General features: G+C 41.3%; 1 protein-coding gene across 2 annotated transcripts in view; it reads left to right on the top strand.

Moving 5' to 3' along the window:
* The window catches only part of MRTFA (myocardin related transcription factor A), a 112,840-nt gene that overhangs the window by 41,984 nt on the left and 44,617 nt on the right, over window positions 1-26,239 (top strand). Inside the window, exons 1-2 of one of the 2 annotated variants that reach the window (XM_054988797.1) lie at window positions 1,786-1,909; window positions 20,567-20,632. In XM_054988797.1, coding sequence (XP_054844772.1) covers window positions 1,786-1,909; window positions 20,567-20,632 — 190 coding nt within the window. Of the gene's footprint in view, window positions 1-1,785; window positions 1,910-20,566; window positions 20,633-26,239 lie in introns of those variants that run through there. The other variant, XM_054988798.1, reaches the window with a different exon arrangement.

Here is a 26,239-nt window from a genome sequence, read left to right as displayed (position 1 = left end):
GTGACTATTTGTGTATAGCTGTTCTGGTAGGCCTTGATTTTTGTAAAGGTCATTATAAAATGCAGAAGTATAAAAAAAACTTATAAGTGGCAGTTAGTACATATCTACCCCTCTGTCCTGCTCACCAAAAGCCTCGGACACTTTTTCTTAGTCCTCAGGAACAAAATTGCACCATTCTTGCCTTACAGGTAGTTGGCTCAGGACTGATTTACTAGTGTTCTTTGTCATGTGGCAGTTTGTTGTGATATACAAGTACTTGTCTGGAATTTGTTGTGAAATATTTCTGTTTACAAGAGAGGATTGATTTATGTCAGCCCTGGCCAGTGGAAGATGTAGTATCTCCTTGCTTACAGATTTTAAAGGCCAGACTAGGCACTCATATTGTGAGCAATTACCAGTGCAATCCTAGGCAGAGTTACTCCAGTATAAGTCTGTTTATTTCAATGGGCTTAGACTAACGTTACAATACATAGGCTTACTCTCTTAGATACAGGATATCTTTTCTGGAACTAGATGTGATGACCCTCTGATTAGATTAGACATGTGGGAACAGAGGGACATTCTTCTTTTCTTATTCCAGAATACAGTAATTGAAATGAGCATTAAATGGATCAAAGTACTGGGATTATTAAAACCTTTCCTCTTGAGGTTGGCAGTTCTAGTTCTGCAGTATGCAGAGAGGTAGATAGCTGTGGTTGTTGTGGGTTTTCCGGGCTGTATTGCCGTGGTCTTGGCATGCCAAGACCACGGCAATACAGCCCGGAAAACCCACAACAACCATCGTTCTCCGGCCGTGAAAGCCTTCGACAGTAGATAGCTGTGTTAGTCTTTTGCATCCAAAGTAACAAAATCATCTTATGGTACTTTAAAGTGTAATAAATATACTGTGGCATAATTTTTAGTGAACCGGATTCCATTTTATCAGTTGCCAGATGGGCTCTAGTTCATGAAAATTTGTTCTACAAGGTTCTTTGCTTTTTTTTTTTACAAAATGGTTGCTCATTTCTGTTACAGTAGAGAATTGTTTTCCTCTGACCAAATGTCCCACTACGCTAAAGAAGGTAACAGATGTAAATATTTTTTTTAAAAAAAGGCTTTAGAAACTTGCCCTGTTTTGAGATTTCAAAAACTGATCATATTGATTGAGGTAAACCATTGGTGCTGTGGGTATTTTGTGCCTTAATATAAGTTCTAGAATTCCATATTAGTTCAATTTGAAATAAGGAGGTTCAGATGCTTTCATATCTCAGTATTTCCCATCCAGCTTTGTGAACACAGGGTTTAAGATTCAGAGGTGGAGTCTGGGAGGAGGAGAGGGTCATTTGATAATGATTACTTTGCAAGTGTTTGAGATCTGAGTAGAGAAACCAACTGCTTACTATTTCGGGTGAGTGAGGTTAGTGGTTAGCTGTTACAGCTAGCAGCTTCATGAAGGAATCCATCCATCTGTCAATGTGCACAGCCGGACAGCTTCAGACCTCTCTAGCCCCCCTCTGTGTGCTTGGGGGAAGGAAGTCATTTTTATATGTGAATCCACTGCTGGTGAAAGGCACCCCCCCACACACACAGCAGTTCACAGACTCGGAGCTTCAGATGTTGGCTCTTTAGAATAGTTTCTGCCTCTACTGCATGATTAATGCTAGTATAAGCTCAGCTTTAAACTGCAAACTAGTGAGAGCGGGGCATTGATAGAGCTTTGTGAGAGTTCTATATGCCCTGCTTTGTGGATTTAAACAGCTTTCCACAGGTCCGAGAAACATTTTTGATCCTGAGAGATTTTGCAGTATGTTGGACAAAACTAAAACCCTTCAGCCCACTTATGGTGTGATTATTCCACTTCCAGAAATTGTGGCAAAACAAGGAAAGAATGTAGGATTGGGTCAGGATTCTTACCACAACTTGCGGGAAGGTTAGTAAGTTTTGTCCTGTTTGTCTTTGGCAATTTTTAATGCCTTGCACATTGAAACTATTGGGGTCTTGTAGCAGTCTTGTCCTCTTGCCTGTTTGCAGCCAACTTATCAAGTTCCTGTTGTTCTTTGGTGTTTCTGATGTATTACTAATAAGTATGGTATGTCCAGTGGATTAGCGTGTGTTAGCAGTGTTTAGTTACTTGGATGCCTTCAAGCATCCATTAGAGCGTTAATTTTATTCCATTGTATGAAGGACTCTTCAGAGTATGTGGAAAACTTAATTTTTAGGGCAAAAGTAGGAGACCGTTTTCAGCACCTATTTTAGTAGCCCAGGGATTAGCTGTGGTATAGTGAGGGCTTTAACTTTTATAAGGGTCAAGAAAGGAAGCTGGATAATGAATATAGATATTTTGTGAATATGCCAATATGGCAATTCTCAGAGTTTATAGCAAAAAGAAAAATTATTAGATAACACCCAGGAACAGAATGTGATTTTAAGTAGTGAGGAATTGTAAGAGGTTTGTTTTCAGGAAGTGTAATGCATGAGAGAATAAGGGAGATGATGTGAAGAAAGCAGGATAAATGAGCAAAAGACATCATTGCAATTAGGAGAAATAGTGAGGATATTGATGTGAAGTGCATGCTGTGGAGTGGGAAATCTGAAAGAGCTTATTTAAATTATGAAGGGCCTGGATGGAATTTGAAGGTGAAGAAACAACTCATTTAGAAGTGGATTTTGGATATAGTGGGGTTGGGAAGTGTTGTGAAGCAGAAAATTGTCCAAAATAAACACAGACAAGCCTTTCATCAGTTGGATTTAAATTTTACATCTAGGATGCCAGATGATCCTGCTACATGAATTCCTACCCCAATCCATGCCATGTTGTTAGAGTTGTAGTTGTCATGCTTGAAATATGTCCAGCTTATCTAGAAGGTAAACAATACTGAGAGAGAAAGCAAGTTTATTTTATTAACTGAGTGATGGCAGTTTACTAAATAGTTTAGTATATGTGGCATTCAGCCCAGGTAAGCCTGATCTTGTCAGACCTTGGAAGCTAAGCAGGGTTGGTCTTGGTTAATAATTGGATGGGAGACCTCCAAAGAAGACAAGGGTCACTATGCAGAGACAGGTGATGATAAACTGTCCCTGTAGTCTCTTGGCTTGAAAACCCCAACAGGGGTCACCATAAGTCAGCTATAACTCGACAGTGCCATATATTAAACCATATAGATTGCAGAACTTGGAACAGTCACATATGGCAGAATGGACCTTGATTAGACCTAAGGTTGCTACCGTAGCTGTGACGTCACCAGACCCTTCCCTAAGTCATCAGCAGTGAGGTTACTCAAGCCCAAGGGAGGATCAGACCTCCCAGTTGAATTAGGATATGCCTATCTGTATATGTATAGCGGATGTTGCATTGTAATCAGGCAAATCTATGCAAAGAGGGCTAATGCTAGTAATACAAAGACAGTGAAATCTGCAAGTGTAGCCTGTCTTATGGTAGTTTGTAGTTCCTATAGAGAAGAAGCATTTTGGGAGGGATTTCTCACAATTGCAAGATCAAGAGAGAACACATGAGCTGTTAAACTCCTACCCCTTTTCTGGGCTTCCCAATGGAACCTCTCTCAGTCATGCTAACATAGTTGCTCAGTAAGGGAATGTGAGCAGACCAGGGGTCCTTTCAACACTAATACCCACTAATGCAGCTGATGAAGGGTTACTTTTCTACTGTCAGATGGAAGTGGAATTATAATGGAATTAGTGCAGTATTCCCCATAATACTTCCACAGTAGCCATCACTGCAAGCAAAATCCTTACTCAGAAGCAAGTCCCATTCAGTTCAATGGTTTTACTTGAACCAAAGTTTGTTTAGAACGTGGCACACCAGCCCTTTAGCTTATTTTTGTGCATTAATTCTTAAGCTTTGGCCTTTTCTGCCTTTTTTGGCACTCATCTCCACTGGGGTGCTGCTCTCTCCCAACCCTCCCTCCCTCCCTTTTACCATAGCGCTGGACTAACTTTGGAAGTTGAGGGATCTGAAGGGTGTGTGTGTGTGCAGAAATCTACTGCAGAGAAGCCTGTCTGGGACTGTCAGGCTGTTACATGAAGGACAAGAACTTTCAAAATGCCCTCCTCCCTTTTACATCTCTGACTACATCTGTGATTGCAAGAGCAATTACAAAACACCTCATCTCAGACTTAGATATGAGGCTGCCCCACCCCTTGGAGCTGCCTGTGTTATTTCTATGGAGATTGCAGCACCTTGTCCTCACCAGAGAGATGCTAATTTTCCATCAGTACTACCCCAGCATCAGTAGAGGGGAGGCAGTTTATGGTTAGCAGGGGTTTCAGATGGCTCAGCACATCTCTGTAACCCAAGTGTGGCTTGTGGACTGCATGTTGTGCGGCCATGAGCTACAGCCAGTGTAATGCAGTGGCTAGAGTGACAGACTAGGTTCAGTTCCCTGCTGTGCCATGGAAGGTTGCTGGGTGACCTCGGCCTAGTCACATACTCTCAGCCTAACCTACCTCACAGGGTTATTGTGAGGAAAAAATAGAGAAGAGGAGACTGATGTAAGCTGCTTGGGATCCCCACTGAGATGAAAGGCAGGAAATGAATGAATGAACAAATGAACACCCTAGGTATATTGGTGATGTCTGTAAGATAAATGGCAATATCCAGTTGACATTTTAAAAATGTATATGAATACAGCGTGTAAATATCTATGGGGTAGGTGTGTTTTTATTTCGTACTATTTTAGTCAAGTGTTGTGGAATAATAAGGAGATGCAAAGATGCTTGCCATTATGAGAGCTCACTTGCTACTCTTTAAGACATGCTTCATAGCCTATATTCCAAGTTGGCTATATCATCGGTGTTGCGGTCTGCAATGGATATGCAACTCTGTCCAAAACATACCCACATGAGGCAGTCACAAGGCTTGCTTCAGCCATTTAGCCTTCAAAGCAGGCCACCATCCATGCCATCCCAGTGACATGTAAGAGCTACTGTAGCATAATAGTTAAGTGGTTGGGTTGCACATCAGCATTCTGCTGGTTCAAATCCCACTACAGTGATGAGCTTAGTAGGTGGCTTTTGGTAAGGCAGCTATTTCAGCCCCAGCTCACCAGCTGTATTGTGGGGATAAAAAACACTGATTTTGTTCACTACTCTGAGTGGGGCACTAATCTGTTAAGAAGAGCATTATCTAGCTGGGGAGTTAAAAAGAGAGCAAGAATGGCTCAGAGCAGACTACAGGCAAAGGTGTTTTTGTAAAGTCCTGGCAAAAGCCTTGCCTCTAGCCTGCCCTGAATGGCAGCAGCATGGTCAGGATAACTAAAGGAGCTGAGGGCCGCTGAGGCAAGTGCTACTCCCGTCCTCATGGTACCCCAAATGGTTGCTTGTTCTACTTGTGTTAAATCCCAGTTCTTGGCAGTCAGTGAGTTACCAAGCCAGGGAGTGATCAGACTTAGACCAGGACAGGAATGAAAGACTGTACCTCAGCGCAAGATAGAGAGAGCAAATATGTATCAGAACCCTACATTGCAAGTTGGAACTGATTCTGAAGTAAAAAAAAACCCAGGAATATTCTTGGAACAAACATTTTTATTCGGCCAAGAGTTTAATTGAGTTTTATTTTCTTTTTCCCATTTTGACCCCACTTTTTTGCTGTTTGCTTTTATTCCTGTTTTTACTCTGATGATACTACTGTGTTTGCTGTCTATCATTTTAAAATACTGATGACAGGTTTTATTGCTGCTGTTTTAGTTTATTGAGTTATTTTAATTGTTGTTTGGTTTTGAATTTCATTTTTGTTATAATATTAGCTGCCTTGGGCAGATTGTGAAGAATGCATAGGATATAAACTTTTAAAATAAATACATATTCTTTTTTAATGGCTGTGGTGAAAACAGGATGGTATTTGTTTTTCAGAATCGAAGTGCAGACTTATCCTAGGAATTAAGCAATTTTATTTATTTTATTTCATTTGGATTTCTATTCCGCTCTCCCCACGAAGATGCAGGAGGACATGACAAAGGTAGAGCTAAGTACTAGGAGGAAACTGAGATACTTGGGCAGAGACCCAGAAAGGTATTCATAAAGAAACAGGCCTGAATAGCAGTCAAGTGCCCTCTCTGTTGCAAATGCAAAGTTCTGGTGGAAAAGAGGAAGTTAAATAAATGGTCTTGTATAATAGAGGACAGGAGTCTTAGGAAGTCAACCAGATTTTCCAAGGGCAGAATCACCGTTAAGGATTAGCTTATGAAATTTATATTAAAATCTTGTGTAGCTCCTAAAGCAACACAGCTGTTTGAGAGTTGATTTCAATCCCAATGATACAAAGTTGATTCATTTCTGCTCTTTGTTTTCCCTTGCAGTCCAGTTATGCCAGCTGTTCTTATGAAAGGCATTTGCGGAGACCGATGTCATAAGCTCTGGGGAAGTGCCCTGCACTCGAGGAAATTGCAGGTTTTGTGTAGGGGGGAGAGGTTTGCAGTACCTTGTGGAGCTATTGAATTGAGCAGCACTACCCAGAGAAAGCACTAACTGACTTTTCTGTACATGTATTACATATTTGATACAGCATGCAGAAAGACTTCCCACTGCATCTATACCATTGCAGGTGACACAACCTTTAGTTTCCTCTCTTTTATGTTTCTCTTGTTCTACAGTTCTATAATGAGACAGAATACCTAGCCTAACAGTGCATTCCTAAAGAGAGTTACTCCAGTCTAAAACCATTGAAATTAATGGGATTAGATTGGAGTAACTCTGTTTAGGATTACACTTTGTGGCCTTACCTTGAACAAGGATTTTTCACTTCCCCTAAATGCTGACACAAGTTTGTACCCATGATCTAATAAATTAGTTCTGTAGATTTGATTTTAGTTAATCAATATTAATTACCGTAAGTTATGTAATATGTACAAGTCTGTTTTCAATATTTGTGGAGTATAATCCTCTACACCTTCATGTTTGTAGAGCCCTTACTTATGATTCCTTTCTTGCTTAGAAAGAATTGATGTACATAGTTATAGGTAGTTTGTGCAAACCTGGTTAGTACTGGATCCAGAGGAGTTAGCTGTGTTCGTTGCAAAATAGTAAAGAGTCCAGATGCACCTTTAAGACTCCACCTCTTTCATGACTTTTGCAACTGATTTACATTTACATGGCCCTCACTCCCTGCACCCTCTCCCCCCTCCTTTCACCACCTACATATCTCTGGCCAGTTTCTTCGTACCCTCCATGCATCTGACGAAGAGAGCTGTGGTTCTTGAAAGCTTATGTTACAATAAAGTTGGTTAGTCTTATAGGTGCATCTGGACTCTTTACTGGTTAGTACTGTATCCTTGCACAGTTATTCTGCTGCTGAATTTCAAGAAAGCCTTGCATCACTACATGTGTACTGTTTCCAGTTCGTGATCATATGAATCCTTAGTCAATTAAACTGTACTATTGTCATTCTTGTTGCTGATTTTTCTGTCAACTTGGGGAAAAATCCAGTTTTCTTCATTAATATTTTAACTGGAAAAGTAGCTCTTGCAAATGGAATTTGACTTTTTAAAATGAAAACCTATGTCTAGAAACAGCCTTAAAGTTAGTCTCTGGTTTTGGTATAAACAGATAATCTCAGCAACATATCACAAAGAATGCAGTTTCTTCAGTTAATTTGGATGATTTAGGAGTTTTTGCTGTACAGAGAGCAGCATGTTTATACTTTCTTGCATGTACAAACAGGACTGTATACACATCTTAATCCATTTCCCTGTCCTTCTCTCCTGTCTTGATTAATTGGCTTTATTGAAATTAGTGTTTTTACACTGAACGTTTAACACAAGAACCATCTCTCTGGAGATTATTACAGTATGCATGTGCAAATATGTGATGTCTTACATTAAAGTATCATATGTCTTACATTACATTACAGTATCATATGGTAAAGCAAATGGCTTGTGCTAATCATGAAAATGGGTCATGCAGACGTTTCTATTTATTTATTTTATTTATTTTATTGGATTTATATCCTGTCCTCCCCGCAGGTCCTGGGTCTCAACTAGGAGAGCGTTCCACCTGGCCAGAGCCAGAACGGAAAGGCTCTGGCCTTGGTTGAGGACAATTGAACATCCTTGGGGCCAGGGACAACCAGCAGATGTTGATCTGCAGAGCGTAACACCCTCTGGGGAACATACAAGGACAGGTCCTGAAGATATGCCGGTCCCAGTCCATTAAGGGCCTTAAAGGTTAACACCAACACCTTGAACTTGACCTGGAATTCAACTGGGAGCCAGTGCAGCTGGTGCAGTCAGGTCAAATATGTGTCCTAAATGGAGTTCCCATGAGGACACATGCTGCCGCATTTTGGACTGGTTGCAATTTTCGGGTCAGTTTCAAGGGTAGCCCTGCATAGAGTGAGTTACAGTAGTTCAATCTGGAGGTGACCGTTGCATGGACCACTGTAGCTAGATCTGGGGTGGAGAGGTAGGGAGCAAGTTGCCTGGCCTGCCAAAGATAGAAATATGCAGTTCTGGCAACCAATGAGACCTGGGCCTCCATTGACAAGGAGGCTTCCAGAATCACCCCTAGGCTCCTCACCGTCAATGCAGGCATCAAAGGTGCCCCATCTAAGGCTGGGAGCCAGATTCCCAAGCCCAACAACCCCCGACCAGATACAGGACCTCCGTCTTTACAGGGTTCAACTTCAGCTGACTCTGCTTCATCCACACGGTCACAGTGTCCAAAGCCCTGATCAAAACATCTGGGGTGGCATCCAGCCAGTGATGATCAACAGATACAACTGGGTGTCATCAGCATATTGATGGCATCCCAGTACGAAACTTCGGACTAAATGGGCAAAGGGGTGCATACACATATTAAATAGCATTGGGGAGAGAATTGCCCGTTGAGGAACACCACATACCAGTGACCTTCGCAACATCTGCTCCCCAAGCGCTACCCTCTATCCCCGACCATGGAGAAAAGAGACTAAGCATTGCAAGTCAGCCTTACATATCCCCATATCGGCAAGGTGGTGGGTCAGAAGGTCATAATCAACCATATTGAATGCTGCCGTCAGATCCAATAACACCAGCAGCACTGACCCACCTCGATCCAAATGCTGACAAAGATCGTCTTTGAGGGTGACCAGTGCCATCTCTGTCCCGTGGCCAGGGCAGAAGGCAGACTGAAATGGATCCAGGACCTAGGAGTCATTCAGGAAAACCTGCCAGCTGCTCTACATACTCAGCAGACTCCTGAAATATACAGAATAATGTAATCTTGTAAGAAAAAAATGGGGAATAATCGGAAGAAAAGGGGGAAGAAACCTTCAAAGAATGAAGCATGCTTCAAGAGGCAAAGAATGTTGAGGCTAAATTGAAAGGGGAGAAGAGACAGAGGGGTTAATTGGGTTGCCTAAGCCCCTAATAGAATCCTGGAGGGGAGACTTTGGGGGCTTGAATTTCCTGTCTCCTTTCCTCTTCTGTGATTCCTCAGTCCTACAGATTGTTCCCTCATAAAAATTGTAGTAATTACATGCCTATCATGAATTAGACATTTCTGTAAACTCTGGGGATTTCCTAAGTGCATAAAAAATGGTTGCTAAATTAAAACAATACTTTGTAAATGAAAAAAGAAAAAGTCACAGAAAAAAGAATCTGAGCATGTCCTTGAGATAGTGAGAGCAACTGAAAATCAGTTAAATGTGGGGAGGGCAGTAATAGCCTGCTCAAGCTACTAAAAACTTACAGTGTGATTTCCCAATCATTTTCCTTTTCTATCCCTGGTTGCTGTGGAGGAGCAGTTGGTGAATTAGCTATGTGGAATCAATATAACCTTTTAACCTGTTGATGATTTCAGTATAATGTCCTTTGATTGGCCGCCTTGACTAATGGTGGATTAAGAGATACTTAAATAAATACTTTTTTTAAATGCCTGTGGTAAAAACAGAGATGGCGTTTGCTTTTCTGTTAGCATTCCAAAATCAAAGCACAAACTTATGTTAAGAACTGAGCAGGATGCAGGATGTGACAAAGGATAGGGCTAAGCATTAGGAGAAAATTGGGATACCTGGGCAAAAATCGAGGTCATAAGCTTGATTATTAAACAGAGACTTCAGTAGTAATCAGTGACGGTTTGGCTTGGAGCAATCTTTATATGAAACTCAGAACTCATAATAATGTTTTGAGCTGGGATGAGTCTTTTTAAATGTCAACTACTGCAAGTAAGTATTTACTTTTTTGAAAAAGTGTTTTAAAAGTGCAACTTCTGTCCTCTTGAGAATTGAAAGTACAAGTTGAAATTATGTTCATTCTACCTGAAGTTCCCCTCATGTACTTTCATCAGCTTAATTTGGGTGTTTTCACTTCCTATTCAAATGGTTTGTGCTGTTCAACTTTTTTGACCCACCCTATCAGTGGCTTCACTTGATTGCCACATTGTTTAGCTTTGAGGAAGACAGCATGAAAACGTGATATGACTACAGCTAATGTTTTAGCATCTCAAAAATCTAAACTTATTTCTACATATTTCCATTTAATTGAAACATTATGATCTATATATTTCATTTAGAGGATCTCAGACCTAATTTGCATTGATCTCTTTGTAAATTTGGATGCTAATGCTATGCGACTCTTAATAATGCAAGCATATGCTTATATGTCATCCTGCAAAATGACTCCAGATATTGTTTGTAGTATATTTGAATAGCATGGCTTACAAATTGATATTTTGTGATTGGGATAGGGCAGTTTCTGGGAAGTATAGGATAGATATCTTTTAAATACATGACATTGTAGACTTCAGTTTACAGTCATGGAGTTCAACCCCCTTTTTCTATGTTTTGCCTTTTTAAAAACCAGAGTGACTTTGTACTTGAGCTTCGAGTACTGGAGCTGAACTAGGAAAATGTATGTTTGTTTTAAACATATTTACTTCACCTTTCACCCAGTTCAGGAGTCCCAAGATGGCAAATATATAAATTATGTAATGTTTTGCCATGTTAATAGTTTGTTTTATTTCAGCGAATTAATGTGAGGTAATGTGAGGTTTAAAATGTTCACCATGGTTTAAAATGCAGGCCTCTAAGAGAAGAAGGAATAGGGCTGGATGGGTGAGTGAAGTGTGCTGTGATTGGATGGTAGCTGTACCCCAATCGATGGACTGAGCCATATGTTTTAGGGAGGGGTTCTGTGAAAAAGAGTTCAGTGTGTTGTTCAAGTATTGTTGAGAGCTTTTCTGTGGGAAAGTGGGAGGAGTAAGGTGTAATCTGAGAGAAGTCTATGTGTTCCTTTCTTTGCGGATGATATTAGCCTAAGTGACAACTGGGAAAAAAATAGGTCTTTGTGACTTAGTCCATTTAGAGATGTTTGAAGATCTATACCTATCTTGAAACCATTATCCTTATGAACCACCCTGAAAGCATTACACACATGTGTTTATAAATAAACAATTTTTATTTAAGTAAAACGTCTGTTTCATCTAGTATAAAGGATCCCTTTTTACCTCACAGCCACTTCCACTTGCCAACCGTCCTGTCATTCTAATGAATATAAATGAGCCTTCCTATTCTTTGAGTTAAACTGAGCAATCAAAGCTGAGAGCCTTTAGTGGCAGCAAAAATCATTTGGGAACATTAAGGAAGGTAGTGAGGCACCATAATACAGATTATTTCAGAACCTTATAGAGAGGTGCTGTTACAGGTGTTACACACTAGCAGTCTCATAAAGAAAGCTAAGTGCCACAAATTAAATAAAACATATAAACACATAATTGCATAAAAACTTGGAAACAGGGAAGAGAGCTAATAAGAGTTAGTGAGGGAATGCCAAACAAAACAAAAAAAGTTTTCACCCCATGGCAGAAGACAACAATAGAAGTAGACAGGTGAATCTCCCTAAAGATGGAGTTCCAAAGTTTCAGCACCATGATTGATAAGGTCCTTTCTTGGGTTACCACCTATCCAGCCTCAGATGGCATGGACACATGAAGCAGGACCATTGAAGATAACCAGAGTGGTTGAAAGGTTCATATAGGAGTAGGTTGTCCTTCAGGTATGCTGGCCCCAAGCCATGCGAGGCTGTAAAGATCAACACCAACACCTTGAATTGGATCTGGAAGGACACCAAGGGCCATCTTACTACCCATGAAAAAAACCACATGGGAGAAACCAGGACTCATTGGGAGGGGGAAAGCGCTGGAACGATGTTCCAGTAGAGCTGAAAAGTGGTCATGTGGGTTTTGGCCCTGCCCACGTGATTCCTTTTCCTCCCCTCTGCCTTCTCTTGAAAGGAGGGTAAGCTGCTTCAATTCATTCTGCTGCTTTATTTTCATTCGTGACTCGTGAGAGAGAGTGAGTGAATGAGTGAGTGCAAGCTGGGCTACTGGGCCTGGATCTCCAAAAGAGGGTGAGCTGCTTCAATTCATTCTGCTGCTTTATTTTCATTCATGACTCATGAGAGTGAGTGAGTGAGTGTGTGTGTGTGTGTGTGTGTGTGTGTGAGAGAGAGAGAGAGAGAGAGAGAGCGCAAGCTGGACTACTGGACCTGGATCGCCAAAGGAGGGTAAGCTGCTTCAATTCATTCTGCTGCTTTATTTTCATTCGTGACTAGTGAGTGAGTGAGTGTGTCCGTGCAAGTAGGGCTGCTGGGGCTGGCTCTCCAGAGGAGGGTAAGCTGCTTTGAGTTCATTCGGCTTTATTTTCAGGAAATACCTGGAGATTTTTGGGGAAAGGGGCCTGAAGGGTGGGTGTTGCCTTCTTCTGACACATTTCTGGTGATGTCAGGGGTGTGTGGCAAATGCTAATGAGATATGCTAATGAGTTCCTGCAGTTCTTTTTCTACGAAATGACCCCTGGGAGAAACCATATAAAAGCTCAGAGTCTGAAGAAAGCTCTAGTCTAAAATGTACTCAAACTATCCATCAGACGAGTTATATAGGTGTGGAAAATGCCTAAATGTCCAGAGGGTGGAAAGAGCTTAAAACAGCACACATCTTTGGACAGATCAAAGAATCCAGATAAGGAAAAACCAATATACATGATTAGAGATAAGCATGAACCAGGAAAATGGTGGTTTGTGGTTCGTCATGTTGCACAAACCACAAACTTACACTAAATTGCCCGGTTCGTGAACTGGTTCGTGATTCATCACTTCCAGAGGCCGTAGAACGACCGCCTTGGCAGTCAGAGATGCCAAACTCACAGGGAGGCTTCAAGAGACTCTCCTCCAGCTAGCCTCTATGTTTGGCAAAGATTGGTTTTTGGATGTCCAAGTTATGGACCCCCCCCCAAGCAGGTGCCCCCAGGAAAGTTCCATTAAATATAATGGGAGCCACGAATGCCAATTGACTTGCATTGGCTCCATTGCAATGAAAACGCGGGATGGAGTTAGAGAATCTTCCTCTGAGAATGGAATGATGACAGTCCCTGGGAGCAGAAAAACTGCTCCGGGGTGGAATGGGAACAGAGGTACTCTTTGAGGGGACAGTCAAGGAGATGTTCTTGGGGAGACAGGAATATGCTGTTAAAGGACAGGAGGACAGAGACAATCTATGAGAGGAGGTTAATCTTGGGGGAAAGGAGTAGATGTTTTTTAGGGAGACAGAAATATTCTTGTACAGGAAAGGACAGAGGTGATCCATGAGGGGAAGTTAATCCTGGTGGGAAGGGGACCTTGGGGGAACAGAAATCTTCCCAGTGAGGTGAGCAAGGGACAGGGAGCCTTTTAATGTGGAAACAGACCCTGGGTAGAAGTTGCAACAACAGCCAGAATCCATCTCCCCAATGGGGTGGCCGAGAGGGAAGCCTTCCACCAGTGGAATCCACCTGCAACAACTGGGGGATGGGAGGACCCATGGGGAAGGAGGTAAAAATTCCTCTTGTGGGGGGTGCATTCTCACCTGGCAAGGACAGGGGATGGTCCAGAGCCCTGAGCCACCCAGACACCTTCCCATCTGGGACTGGTGCTCTAAATAATAATGATATTGATAGTAAGTACAATATGTTAAAGTATTCTGTGGACTGATGGACTAGGGAACGGGAGGACTCACGGAGAAGGAGGTTAAAATTCCCCTTTGTGTGTGTGTGTAGGGGGGGTGCATTCACACCGGGCAAGAACAAGGAGTGGTCCAGAGCCCTGACCCTCCCAGACACCTGGGGTCTGGGGCAGGTGCTCCTAAATAATAATGATACTGACAATAAGTGGAATATATTAAAGTATTCTGTGAGCACCAGAGCACAAGCTTCAAGTACCTCCCTCTGTGATTGAAAATCCAACCACAGTTCTGAAACCACTTGCCTGAGAGCTGGGGGTTTATATACTCCTGCTCTCATAGAGCAGAACGGGAGCTCTCAGATTGGCAGCCAGAGCTGCCTATCAAGCTTTGGAGGGCTGACATTGGTGGTCCCAGGGCTGCAGAAGGTTAGCAGAAATCTATCTTCTCCCCCCCCCCCGTTGCCTAGGGAATAGATTGATTGGTGCCAGGCTGTCTGTAGTGACTAACTGAAAAATGAACCAAATGAACTGCCTTAAAAATCACAGCAGTTTGTCATGGTTCATCAGAATTGTACTTCATCAAACCACTGGTTTGCAAACCAAAAAATGGCCCGGTTCATGACAAACTTTGGTTCATATTTTGGTTCATGCCAATCCCTATACATGATCCAATTTTCCACTATAGGAGAGGTGGTCACAAAGTGCACTGGTGTGCCAACTATGGTCCTCAAGCAGTCATTTGTTGGTTGTCCCACCATTTAGGGTGGCTCGACTGCCATCAACTAGAACCTGGGCCTTTTCTATCATGCCCCTGCTCTGGGGAATGGGCTCCCTAGGGAGATATCCAGGAGGCAATGCAAGACCTGTCCATCTCCCAGTGCATATTTTCCACCAGGGTGACCAAGGCCTGAAACTAGATTGGAATGGATCCAAACAATCTGCTTTGTTCAGAAATCCCTGAAGTTGCCCAGCTTCCACTTTGTTCTATCACTTTGCTCAAGAATGGTACATTTGAGACTGCGCGGTAATTATTGAACTCTCTTGGGTCCAGAGTAGGTCTCTTTAGTAGTGGATGGACCATTACCAGCAAGGCAGGACTGACCACCTCCTATCTCGGATATATTCAGCCACAAGTTCATTGCTTGGTGGTGGTGGTGGTGGAGAGTGCCCTCAAGTCAGAGTTGACTTATGGTGACCCGTAGTGGGGTTTTCATGGCAAGAGACTAGCAGAGGTGGTTTGCCATTGCCTGCCTCTGAGACCCTAGTGTTCGTTGAAGGTCTCCCACTCAGTTACTAACCAAGGCCAACCCTGCTTAGCTACTGTTCTTCTTAGGATCAGAACAGCTTCCTCTTAAGGAAGAGTGAATTATGTACATATAGATGGAGGCATAAGATTGTTTCATCTAGTTTTACATAATGCAGTGCTCCTTTTTAAGGAGTGCTTAGATGTTACTGTTACAAAGAGGGGAAGAGAAATGGCATCCACCGTGATTTTTCTCCGGCATAAGGGCCCTGTAACTAATCAAGTAGGCAGGGACTGGGCTCTTCTTCTCTGGTGAGCAACTGAGAAAGAAGATGATTGTCTCTAGTGAGACAGATTTTGGCAGTTTTGTGTGGAATGGATTTACAGTCCTTACAAAAATCTGCAAAAGTTTGCTTCCATCTTGAACTACACCATGCAGTAGTTGGAGATCATATTAACAGGAAACATTTAACAATGATGAGAGAAATAATCAACAACCAGAGCTGATTCTTCTGTTTCAAGTGGTACTCAACTGGTAAGCAGAGATCCCTGATTTAGATCTTCTGGACAGCTGTCCAATACATTCAGAGAGTGTACAGTTATATATGAACAGTTCAGTCACCCAAACATTCTAAAGTGCTGACATGGTTGTACAGGGAGAAAGGGCAGGGGAAAAACAGACATAGGCTTCTTTGTCAGTCTTCCTGAAGCCCTTTGTCTATTGTTTGAACTGACACAATAGCCCCACACTCTAAAGGGATAGTTGTCACTATACCTGTCACTTAGGGAGAATCTGACATGCCCACTTCTGCCTGTTTCTGTCATGCATACACACACTTAATCCAACTAAACACAGCTGAGAGCTGGCATATACAGAACTCCATCCTTTTGCACCCGAGTGATTCAGGGGGCAGCACAGTCTCTCCTAAATAAAAAAGGGAAGATGCGTGTAACTGCTTGCATGGGCAAAAGGGGTGCGAAAGAATTTCAGACACACAGAAGAATGCAAAACAGTGAAATGATACAGTTAACTATGGCAACATGACTAAACTGATTCCCTAGCTTAATGGCTTACAGTTCTTCATGGATCTTAAGCCATGTTGGACTGACATGGGCATATCTTACAAGGGACACATGTTCCCTTGTTTGCTTCTGGAAAGGCTCTTCCTTCAATTTTGTTATAATCCCACCCACTTGCATGGATAGGTGCTGTGTCCTGCTCTGACTGTTGCATCTTTTTGGAGGAGAAGCCCAATCTTTTCCTCTGGGGCTTTATGATTCACTGTCCTGTTTCCACTCTGACTTGAGATCTGCCTGCAAGTCCAACCTGGTCTTGGAGCTTAATTAGAAACAGGAAAATCATGGAGATTAGGATGGGATTTATGAAAAGTACATTTTAGAAGCTGCTAGAAATCATTGGAGATGAAAAAGTGTGTGATTTCTTCTATGGTGAATTATGGAATAACTCTGAAAGGGGTAAAGTATGTTATGACTGATTTACACTTTTGTGTTCGTGTCATGCAATCCTTTGTGCTTCAGTGTTCTAGAAGCATTTCCAGTACTTCTGTTTTGTTGAATGACTTCCTGAGTGGTTTACAATTTTTCTAAGGTGCTTTGTATAGGAGTGTAGTTTTCATAGGTTAAGTTTCCTTATTGAGGGTTGGAGGTAGAGCTGAGGTACCATGCAGTTATTTTTTGCTGCTGGGATAGAAATGTCTCTCTCTCAGACTAGTTGCAATCCACATTCTTTGTCTTATTTTGCCCAGATCTCAGAACTTCTACACAGGACATGTCCATGTACTGTAACAGAGAGCTTTACAAGACATGCATCTTGCAGAGATTTTGCTGTACCTGCAGAGGAGCAGTAAACTTACTGTCATTTTGATGTATTTGCTCAGAAATAATTTTGGCATTATTGTGTGGATAAAAGGAGAAATGGGAGCCATCCTAAGCTCTTGGGGGTGGTTAAAGATCTAAATAAATAAATTCACCAAGTGTCGCCTAATCTTATATGGTCACAGCAGCCCAAACCACTTTAGATGGAATCACTGAGCAGTGTTTCATCTTACTCCGGTATAATTGTAGCTGAAGGATGTAGTTGACTGTTACCAGTGTCTTTTATATACATATATTCATTGCATAATTTACATAAACTTCACAATACTAGGATGAATGCCATATTAATGACTATTGGTATACTGCAGTTTCATGATATATTTTGTGAGTTTTAGCCTTGACGACATGTGCACAGGATATCTTTTACTTTATCTATCCCAGAATTATAATTCCTGTGATCCTTGTTCCGTTTTTATGTTTACTAAAGTATTTTAGAGCCACACCTTATTTATAAATATTCATGGAGAGAGTGAAGCAAATATACCTTCTGCCATCCGAGCTGAGATAATGAAAGTACAATGCTTGGAGGAAACTTATCCATATTATGTGACCTTGAATTCAGCTAGTCTTCTAAATTTGCTTATGATGACTGGTTCTTGCAAAACAAGGAAACAAATTGTAGCCTTGTACAACAACAACAAAACTATACTGTGCAAATTAAAACATGAAACCAGATATAAAGTGTACAATGTAAACTAGGGAGCTAGAAAAGATCCTTAAAGATAAAGATGTCTCTCTGGGAACCAAGATCTAGATAATCCACACTATGGTATTCCCCATTACTGTGTATGATGTGAAAGTTGGACGATGAAGAAAACTGACAGGAAGAAAATTGATACATCTGAAATGTGGTGCTGGAGGAGAGTTTTGTGGATACCATGGACAGCCAAAAAGATAAATAAGTGGGTACTGGATCAAATCAAGCCTGAATTCTCCCTAGAAACTAAAATGACAAAACTGAAGCTATAGTACTTTGGTCACATCATGAGAAGACAAGATACTTTGGAAAAGTCAATAATGCTTGAAAAAGTAGAAGGCAGTAGGAAAAGAGGAAGAGCTAAAACGAGATGGCTTGACTCGATAAAAGAAGCCACATCCTCCATTTTGCACGATCTGATCAAGTCTGTTAATGATAGGATATTTTGGAGGTCTTTCATTCATAGGGTCGCCATAGGTCAGAGGTTGATGGAACATAACACACACATGTAAACAACTTACTCTAATAAAACCATAATATGATAAGCTGATCCTTTGAGTATAAGAATTTATTTTTAATCTGTTGTGCTGCAGCTACAGTTATATTGTAAGTTGCATGCTTTCTATCAGTAAGAAGATACATTTTCACAGCCTCCCCTATGTTAGACATTTGCATAGAAACTCTGCCAAAGATCCTGGTCTAGGGGATTTATATAATGGACTATGCAGTGGATAATATATGAAGGGTTTTTTTACCACAGAGGCTGCAAATGCTGCTATGCACTGTCTTTGTGCGCCTTGTCTCCAGATGAACAAATAGTTGTGACTGAAAGCTGAGAGGCATAATTTCACCCTCTTAAAGGAAAATTAGTCAAGTCAAACAGATATGTCACAGTATCATCTTACATCTTATTTGGAAAAGAAATACTGCTGAGAGAATCTCATTTTATTGATACCAGTGAAGTATTAAAAAGCTAAACAGGATTTTTCTGATTTTCTTGATTTTTTAAAATACTAAGTTTAATTTGCTTCTTTTTAGCAATAATAGTACTGTCATTTAACTCATCCAAGGATATCTCACGATTGTCTTATTAATGCAGAACACTGCTATTTACAAAGGTTATTGGCTTTATGCAGGAGTTACCAAGATTACTGGCTATCTGCTCCTCTGTTTTAGTAATGCATTGACCTTAGCCAGTGAAGTATTAAAAAGCTAGACAGGATTTAAAAGGAAGAAAATAGTTCTAAAATGAAGTAAGTATAAACTAGATTTTCAAACTGTTGATCTCTAAGTTTTTAATATTTGCCCGTTCCAATATTTCAGCACTTCAGGTATCTTTACAGCTGAAGGACATAAGTTGGCTCCATTAAGTCTTGTAAAATTCATAATAGCATTTACAGTTTTGTAGTTTTGACAAACTTGTTGATTTATAGAGGGCTTCTCAAGAATGTTTTTCACGAAGTCGGATGCCATTTAAAGATAGTTAAAAATCAAAGCTGTTCTCTATCTGTGTTATTATCCTCCTATTTCCAGAAAACAATTTTGGCTTGGTTGGGAGTAGTTAATAGTGATTTTTCTCTTCCGTAAAGTTCTGCCATATCCTCAAGCAGCTGATGCATCTCCTTTGAAGTGGTGGAAACCAGAGCCTGCATATAAATAAAAACAAAACAAAAAACAAGCAGCTTGTATGATGAGAGATGCTAGGAAGTACGGGGGTCCTTTATGTTCACTAATTATCTTATTTAGATAGTCGTTGGAATGAGCAGTGAAAGTTAGCGTGGACAACCTTAGGAAAACCAAATAAAATATAAGTTACCTCTTAGCCTAATACTATTCCAATCCGAAAATACCAAGTGAGGGTAAAAATTCCATAAGAAGATATAATCTTCAAAGTTCAGACTACCTCCAAAATGACATAAATCCAGTCACATCTTAAAGCCTTACAAAATGTATTGTGATAGGTGCTTTCTTGAGTCAGAGCTCACTTCTTCAGATGCATAGAAGTATATATCCATTAGGCTTAGTTAAATACCCAGCAGAAGTGGGTGGAATGTTACAAAGAGAGGGTGGTGTAAAACAAGATCTAGTCAAAAGAGAAATCAGTTCAGCTACAGTTAAGTGTTAAGACACTTCCAATCAACTACAGTAGAGGCTGATGTTCGGCATGTCTAATGCAAGATGAAGTGAGAGTGAAACAAACTAACACCTATAATGGGTGGAATTCATGAGGGGTGCCTCCAGGTGTTCAGAAATCATATCATCAGAACGCCTTGACTATGAATGCCAAATTTTTTCAGAGTTTTAAAATGGAGCATCCTTCAAGTGTTCTTTGAACCTTATTTTTTGACAATAGTTAGTACACTGTTTTGAAGGCAAGGGTGAACCATGTCTCATACTTAAGATTTTTTAGTGTTAAATTATAGCAAATGCTGTGTGGATATGGAATTCTGATTACACCCCTCAGAACGGTGTCAGTTTTTGTGCCTGTTGCTTTTTAAAATGTCCATGACCTGCAGAGGAGCTTGGCTGTATATAACATCTTGAGCAACAGGCCCTGTTTTCATACTTTGTGGATTTTTATCAACCTATTAAAACTCTTTGCAACTTCCTTTCCCTGCTGTCTGCAGCCGACTACGGAAACTTTGGTGCCTGAGGCTACTTCTGCAATTGCAAGAGTTAGAATTGGGTGGGGATGACAGGGCTTCTGTCCTCCTTTCCAGCATTCTTCAGCTAGAAGAAAATAAAAAGAACAGGAAAATGTTCTCTGCAGTGTGGCATGTTACAGTCACCTGTTCTCAACTTATTTTTTTGTCTGCCTCCTCACAGTGCTACAGTTGAAGCTCCAGCAGCGACGGACACGTGAGGAGCTGGTTAGCCAAGGGATCATGCCTCGTAAGTGTAACTTATTCAAATTTTCCTTCCTGTTCAGACACACAGAACCTTTATTCAGAGAGAAAGGCAGATTGTATCTATTTCAAAATGTCTGTCCCTGCAAGATTAATTCTACTTCTAAGATCCATGCTCATAATGTGGGAACCTTGTGCAAATAAAATTGCTCTTAATTTCTAGAAACACGCGTTAGCATCTGCTTTGTGGCAGTTTGCTGCAGCACAAAGAAATAAATAGCTTTGTTTCTTGACACAAAGAAGTCTTATCAGAGGATGTTGCCATGTTAAAAATGTTTGAAATACTGTGTGTGTGTGTGGTAATCACTTTTCTAGCAGACTTCCTGCCTTGAACACTCTCTTGTCATTCTTGAGCTTGGCGCGTGCATACACATATGCTTAGTGAATCTTTGACTGGCAGTGTGTGTATTCTACAAAGCAGCTTTCCTCCATTTCCAGTGTTGTAGAACTGTACCAAAGCAGAAACTTGTAATGGCTGGTTTTGTTGAACGGTGACAATTCCTACAGCTGTTTATGGGAAGAGTGGGCGATGAAATAAACATATGTTGGGCTAAGGGAACCTTTCACACTTGATTAAAACAATTTCTGGCCTGCACTCCCAGTGCATCCCTGGCAGTTATACCTTCCTCAGTCCATTGAATTCACTGGGCTTAGAAGGGTGTAACTCCGTTTAGAATCGCTCTGTCAACCTTCCTTTCATAGAAGCAAACAGTTACGATAGAAGTAGACTTAAATGTGTCACATGCATCAGCCACTATAACACAAGCACACGTGAATTATTTTGGCATTTTCTGCATTTCTCATGAATCCTTCACAAAGGTGATAACCTAGTAATGGTTTCCTTTTCTCAGCAGTCTCTTGCTTGATTGCTTACACATGGGAAGAGCAGCCTAAGTTTCATTCTGAAGTGTATTGATTCTGAGCACATATTCAGTCCATTCCATATTCAGTCCATTCTGAACTGTGTGAATCATTTACTAACCGCCCATCATTATATGTGTGTTTGTGTATATGGGGCCCTCTGTATTGTGTGGACTGCTGAGGTGCAGTGGATCAGTGAGCATGCTGTATATAGACACACGGAGTCCTTGTCAGCAAAGGTCATGTTGCCAATTTTCAGCACTGGTTTGCTTCTCCCATTGCATCATTGTTCTCCACAGGAGTCCCCCGCCCCCCGCCCCTGTAGGGATGCTGCTGGGGTGGATGCGCAGCCGGCCCTTTTCATCTCAGTAAATGAGATGATAGTCAGCTTGTACTCACCCCCAACTGTCTCACAAACTGAAACCAGTTTCCTTTGTTCCTATAGGGGCAGTGGAGAACTGAGCTTCAGCATTGAAAACTGGGGTGGTCCTAATCCATGATCTCTTGTATAGGAAATTCAGACTCAGGGCAACATTAGGGTTTCTGCTGCAAAGTGGTGCCTGTCTCTCTAGCAGGAACATTTGAGTTTCTTTCGTCCATGTCATTTCTTTTCTTTCATGGGAAGTGTTCAGTTATGTCATTCAATATTTATTTAATCTTGGTTTTGAGAGAGATTTGGTGCTTATCCCACTGTGTGCTGTTTCCATAAATTTTTCATATAAGATAAACAACAAGGGTTATAACTGAGCTAAGAAATAGACTGTAGGGTTTTCTGCGCAGGTTTTTTAACTGTCAGTTCTGCTTCCGCCTCCCAATACTGCCTTGATTTATTTCCTGATTTCCTCAAACATTTTTTTGCCTTTACTTTTCACTTTGGGTTTTTTTGTTTCTCCTTGTTCCCCCCCAGTTCTTATAGACCGCTTTAACCCACTTTCGAGTCAATTTTTTCCTTGTGCGTAATGTTTCTTTTGGTTTTGTTTGTTTCACCCACTTTCAACCCACTTTTTGATGATTGGACATTCATCGTCAAACCACTCCTCCCCACTTCCTCCTCCCCTCCTGGTTTTGTTTTCTATCTTTTTTGTAAAACATAATTTTAATATTTATATATTGACCTACTGTTGTACTACTAGGTGCAGCAGATTCTCTGAAGTCTCAGCTTTCATTTTTTAAAAAAGGTAACTATAGCTCCTTCCATTGGAGAGATTGCCTTTTCCCTTATATCTCCATAAGGAGCTAGAGACTTACTTTTTAAAAAAATGAAAGCAAGGAATTCAGAGAATCTTCTGCATCTATTGTTACAATAGTTGGTCAATAAAGTGATATGGAAATGATGATTTTTTAAAAAAATTACAAAAGCCCTGGTGGCCCAGGGAAGGCGAGTGGCCACTTTTGGGGCCAAAAAAGCAGCAGTGGCTATGTGCTTCTGGAAAGCCACTGCTGCTCTAGGCTCCATCCCAACAGAAGTCAGTTTGCCCCACCAGTGCCAGCCTCTGTCTCCTGAGACTCTCGTTTGGACCATGGGCGGGGAGGGGGGGGCTTAGGTATGAGTAGTGGAGTGTTTCCCTTTTAAGCTTTCCTATGCAAAGACTTCGCCATGTGTTCATTTTCAATCTTTCTTTTTGAATTCAGCCCTTATATCTGTACAGTGATATAAACATGCACAAAAAATAAAAGGGGGTGGTGGTGCTGTGATGTCACTTATGATGCCACCAATGATGATAGCACTCTCACTTGAAAAACCTGATTATTTAAGGTACGTGCAGAGCAAAACAAACCAACACCCAGAAGAACCATACCCAAACCGATTCCAGTGCTTGGGCATTGACTGCTAAGAAAATCAGGAATAAGTCAGGTGTGCAGAAAAGCACAGGCTATGCTATGAACTTGACAAACCCTAAAAGACTTAAAAGCTCCTGCTTCATGCTCACCATGGAGGTGCCCTTTCCCAGTGCCCTCTATTCAAATTATTGGAACATTTATGTAAAGTAATGTAACATGTATAGAATTCAGGATCTCTACTCGGATATCATAGGCCTGTGTTTCATTTCTGTGAACATACCCGGGCTGCCAAATGCCTAGAAACAGAAGTATTACAGTCAGAGATTTAATACCAACATTGTAAATTAGTAAAAGCAGGCCTAATCCATTATTGGGCATTCTTCCAAGAAGAGATTTGAGATCAGGGCAGTTTGTCGCAGAATACATGTACTTTTGAGGCTGGGGTAAAGACAATGGCTTTACATTTATTGTTCTCAAGTACACTTAAGCTTTCTGAAATACCAATTCTGAACGGCCCATCTCCTTTTAGAAGAATGCTTTTTGTGGACTACAATTCTACCTTTTGCTACACTTTAAATCAAAATACTTAAAACCAACTTGTATGTTCTCATTATTAGATTTTTTGGTATGCCAGTAGTGAAATATTCTTTTGCCCTGAATAAACTTGTAAAAAGTGTTGAGTTTTATCAGATTTGGTGCTCATAAACCTGCATATACTCAACATAAACAGTCGGGTGCAATACACATTACACCGTTTTGTAACACACAGTGCCTGTCAACAACTACTAATTTAAAAGCACTGCTTCTACAAGGTAAATATTTAATTCTTTGTGATAGGGTTAGAGTGTGACTGCAAAATATGCAGGATAGGACTCAGTCACATTATGGGAAAGTTTCACACAAATTGCACCATTTTGAAGAATGTAACAATTTGGTTCCAAACTTGGAGAACATGGAACATAGCCTCATTGGTGTTTGACTATAGTTGTTGGAACCATGGGAATTTTTCCTTGATAAAAGTTTTTTTCTTTATGCACTATTCTTCATACCACAGTAATCTCAAGGTTAGACTATTGTAATACACTACACGGGTCCTTAAAGTCAACTCAGAAACTCCAGGTGTTATAAAATGCTGCTGCTTGATTATTATTGGGAGCTAGCTGGAGTGTATCAGGAAAAATGTTGGTGGGCGCCATGTTGGGGGCCCCTGCTGTCTGATTTCATTGTATTCATATTTTGTAATCTGTCTTGAGTCTCAGCAAAAAAGGTGGAGTATAAATGAAGTAATATTTTCCCTTCATGTACCTGTTATGAAGGTGTGCATGGAGCTGAAGGCTCCTTGTCCGTCTTCTGTGCAGTCCCACATGGGGACTGCGTATACACAGGCCTGCCAATCAGTAGATTGTTCTAGCTAAGTCCACTCGGGAGCACTTGCCTCCCAGTGTGCATGAGCGAGTTTTCCCGCTGAAACGGCACTGGGAGGTGGTGCCCCCAACCTTCCAGTTCCTTTTTTGCCGCCGATCAGGAAGGTTTTAGTTTGTTCCGTTTGTGCTGTAAAGGAATTGCAAGACATCTCAAAGTGAGTTCTTTTATTACTATGGCTGATACGGCCTTATTTAAGAAGTATGCTACCTGCATGACTAAAATGACAAAAACAGATGGCCATTCCATCTGGAGCATCTGGAAGAAGGACATAATGTCCAGTCCTGTGAACATTGCAAGAGCTTAACCCCCAAGCCAGAACTGAAAGGGCCAAGAGACTTAAGGCATTGGTCTGGGAGCATGCTATGAAGGCTTCCGATGCACCGAAAATTCTTTCCCCCTCTTCATCAGGGACGGCAGCTGCCCAGGCTCTAGAGAGGACCTCCTTGACACCTACCAAATTGTCTTGGATCTGAAACCCGTCTCATCAGTTGATGGCTTCTTTGAATCCATCTCAAAGCTGACCTTGCGGTGTAATTTGCAATCTTCACATTGAGAGCAGCGGAGGAATACAACTTCTTCCCAATGCGTCGAGCTTTCGGCTCTCCTTGTCAGATGGGGTACGGTGGGAGCCCTGTCGTTAGCGCGTCTGCATCACCTCCATCACAAGTGAAGATGGAGGAGGATGTTGGAACAAAAAGGCGCAAATATCCTCTCTAGCCTTATAGAGGCCCTCAGACCTTTTAGAGGTCGGTTGAGCATGTCAACGAACCCTTCAATAATCGGGAACTCCACAGTGGAAGGATTGTTCTGCAGGATTTTGTCCTTAGGCTTGGGATCTACTGCAGCCACTTCAATCTCCAGTGAGCAAACCATCTAAGACAGATGATTACCTCTCACAAAAGAGAAAGGACTGCTTAACAGCACGTTATTACGGAGTGCTGCCTAAATACCCTCTGAATCAATGGTACCCATACCGTCAACAACATCCACAACTCCAGCCTTACCAAGAAAGATCTTTTAGATACCAATCGTATCCTCAATATACTTATTGACAGTAGCAGCCCCAGCAGGGACAGTTTCAGAGGATACAGTCTAACAACTGCAATTGGCAAAGTCAGCAGCCCCCCTCCAACAAGGTGGTGACTGGAGAGAAACAGTTCTGACTAGGGCCACGACAGCCAATCGTTTTTGGAGACAGATTGGCTAGATTTCTCCCCGCATGGGAAGAAATAATGTCTGACAAATGGGTTTTGCAAATCATTCAGTTTGGTTATAAAATTGAGTTCGAATGTTACCTGACTTACCCTAATTTTGCGTCACATCCCTCTTCTGAGGGCTTGCAAACAGAGACAGGGGAGCTACTAGACAAGGGGACAATATTACAGGTCTCCTCCGGGGAGCTGCAATGGGGTTTCTCTTCAAACATGTTCTTAGTAGAAAAGGAGGACAGGAGTGTGAGGTCCATTCTGGATCTCAGGCAACTTAACAAACATATATAATAGAAAAAGTTTAAGATGGTGACACT

The sequence above is a fragment of the Eublepharis macularius genome, chromosome 9 (assembly GCF_028583425.1).
Source record: "Eublepharis macularius isolate TG4126 chromosome 9, MPM_Emac_v1.0, whole genome shotgun sequence".
Taxonomy (NCBI): domain Eukaryota; kingdom Metazoa; phylum Chordata; class Lepidosauria; order Squamata; family Eublepharidae; genus Eublepharis; species Eublepharis macularius.
Note: the sequence above shows the minus strand (reverse complement) of the source record. Positions and strands in the feature narration are given on the sequence as shown.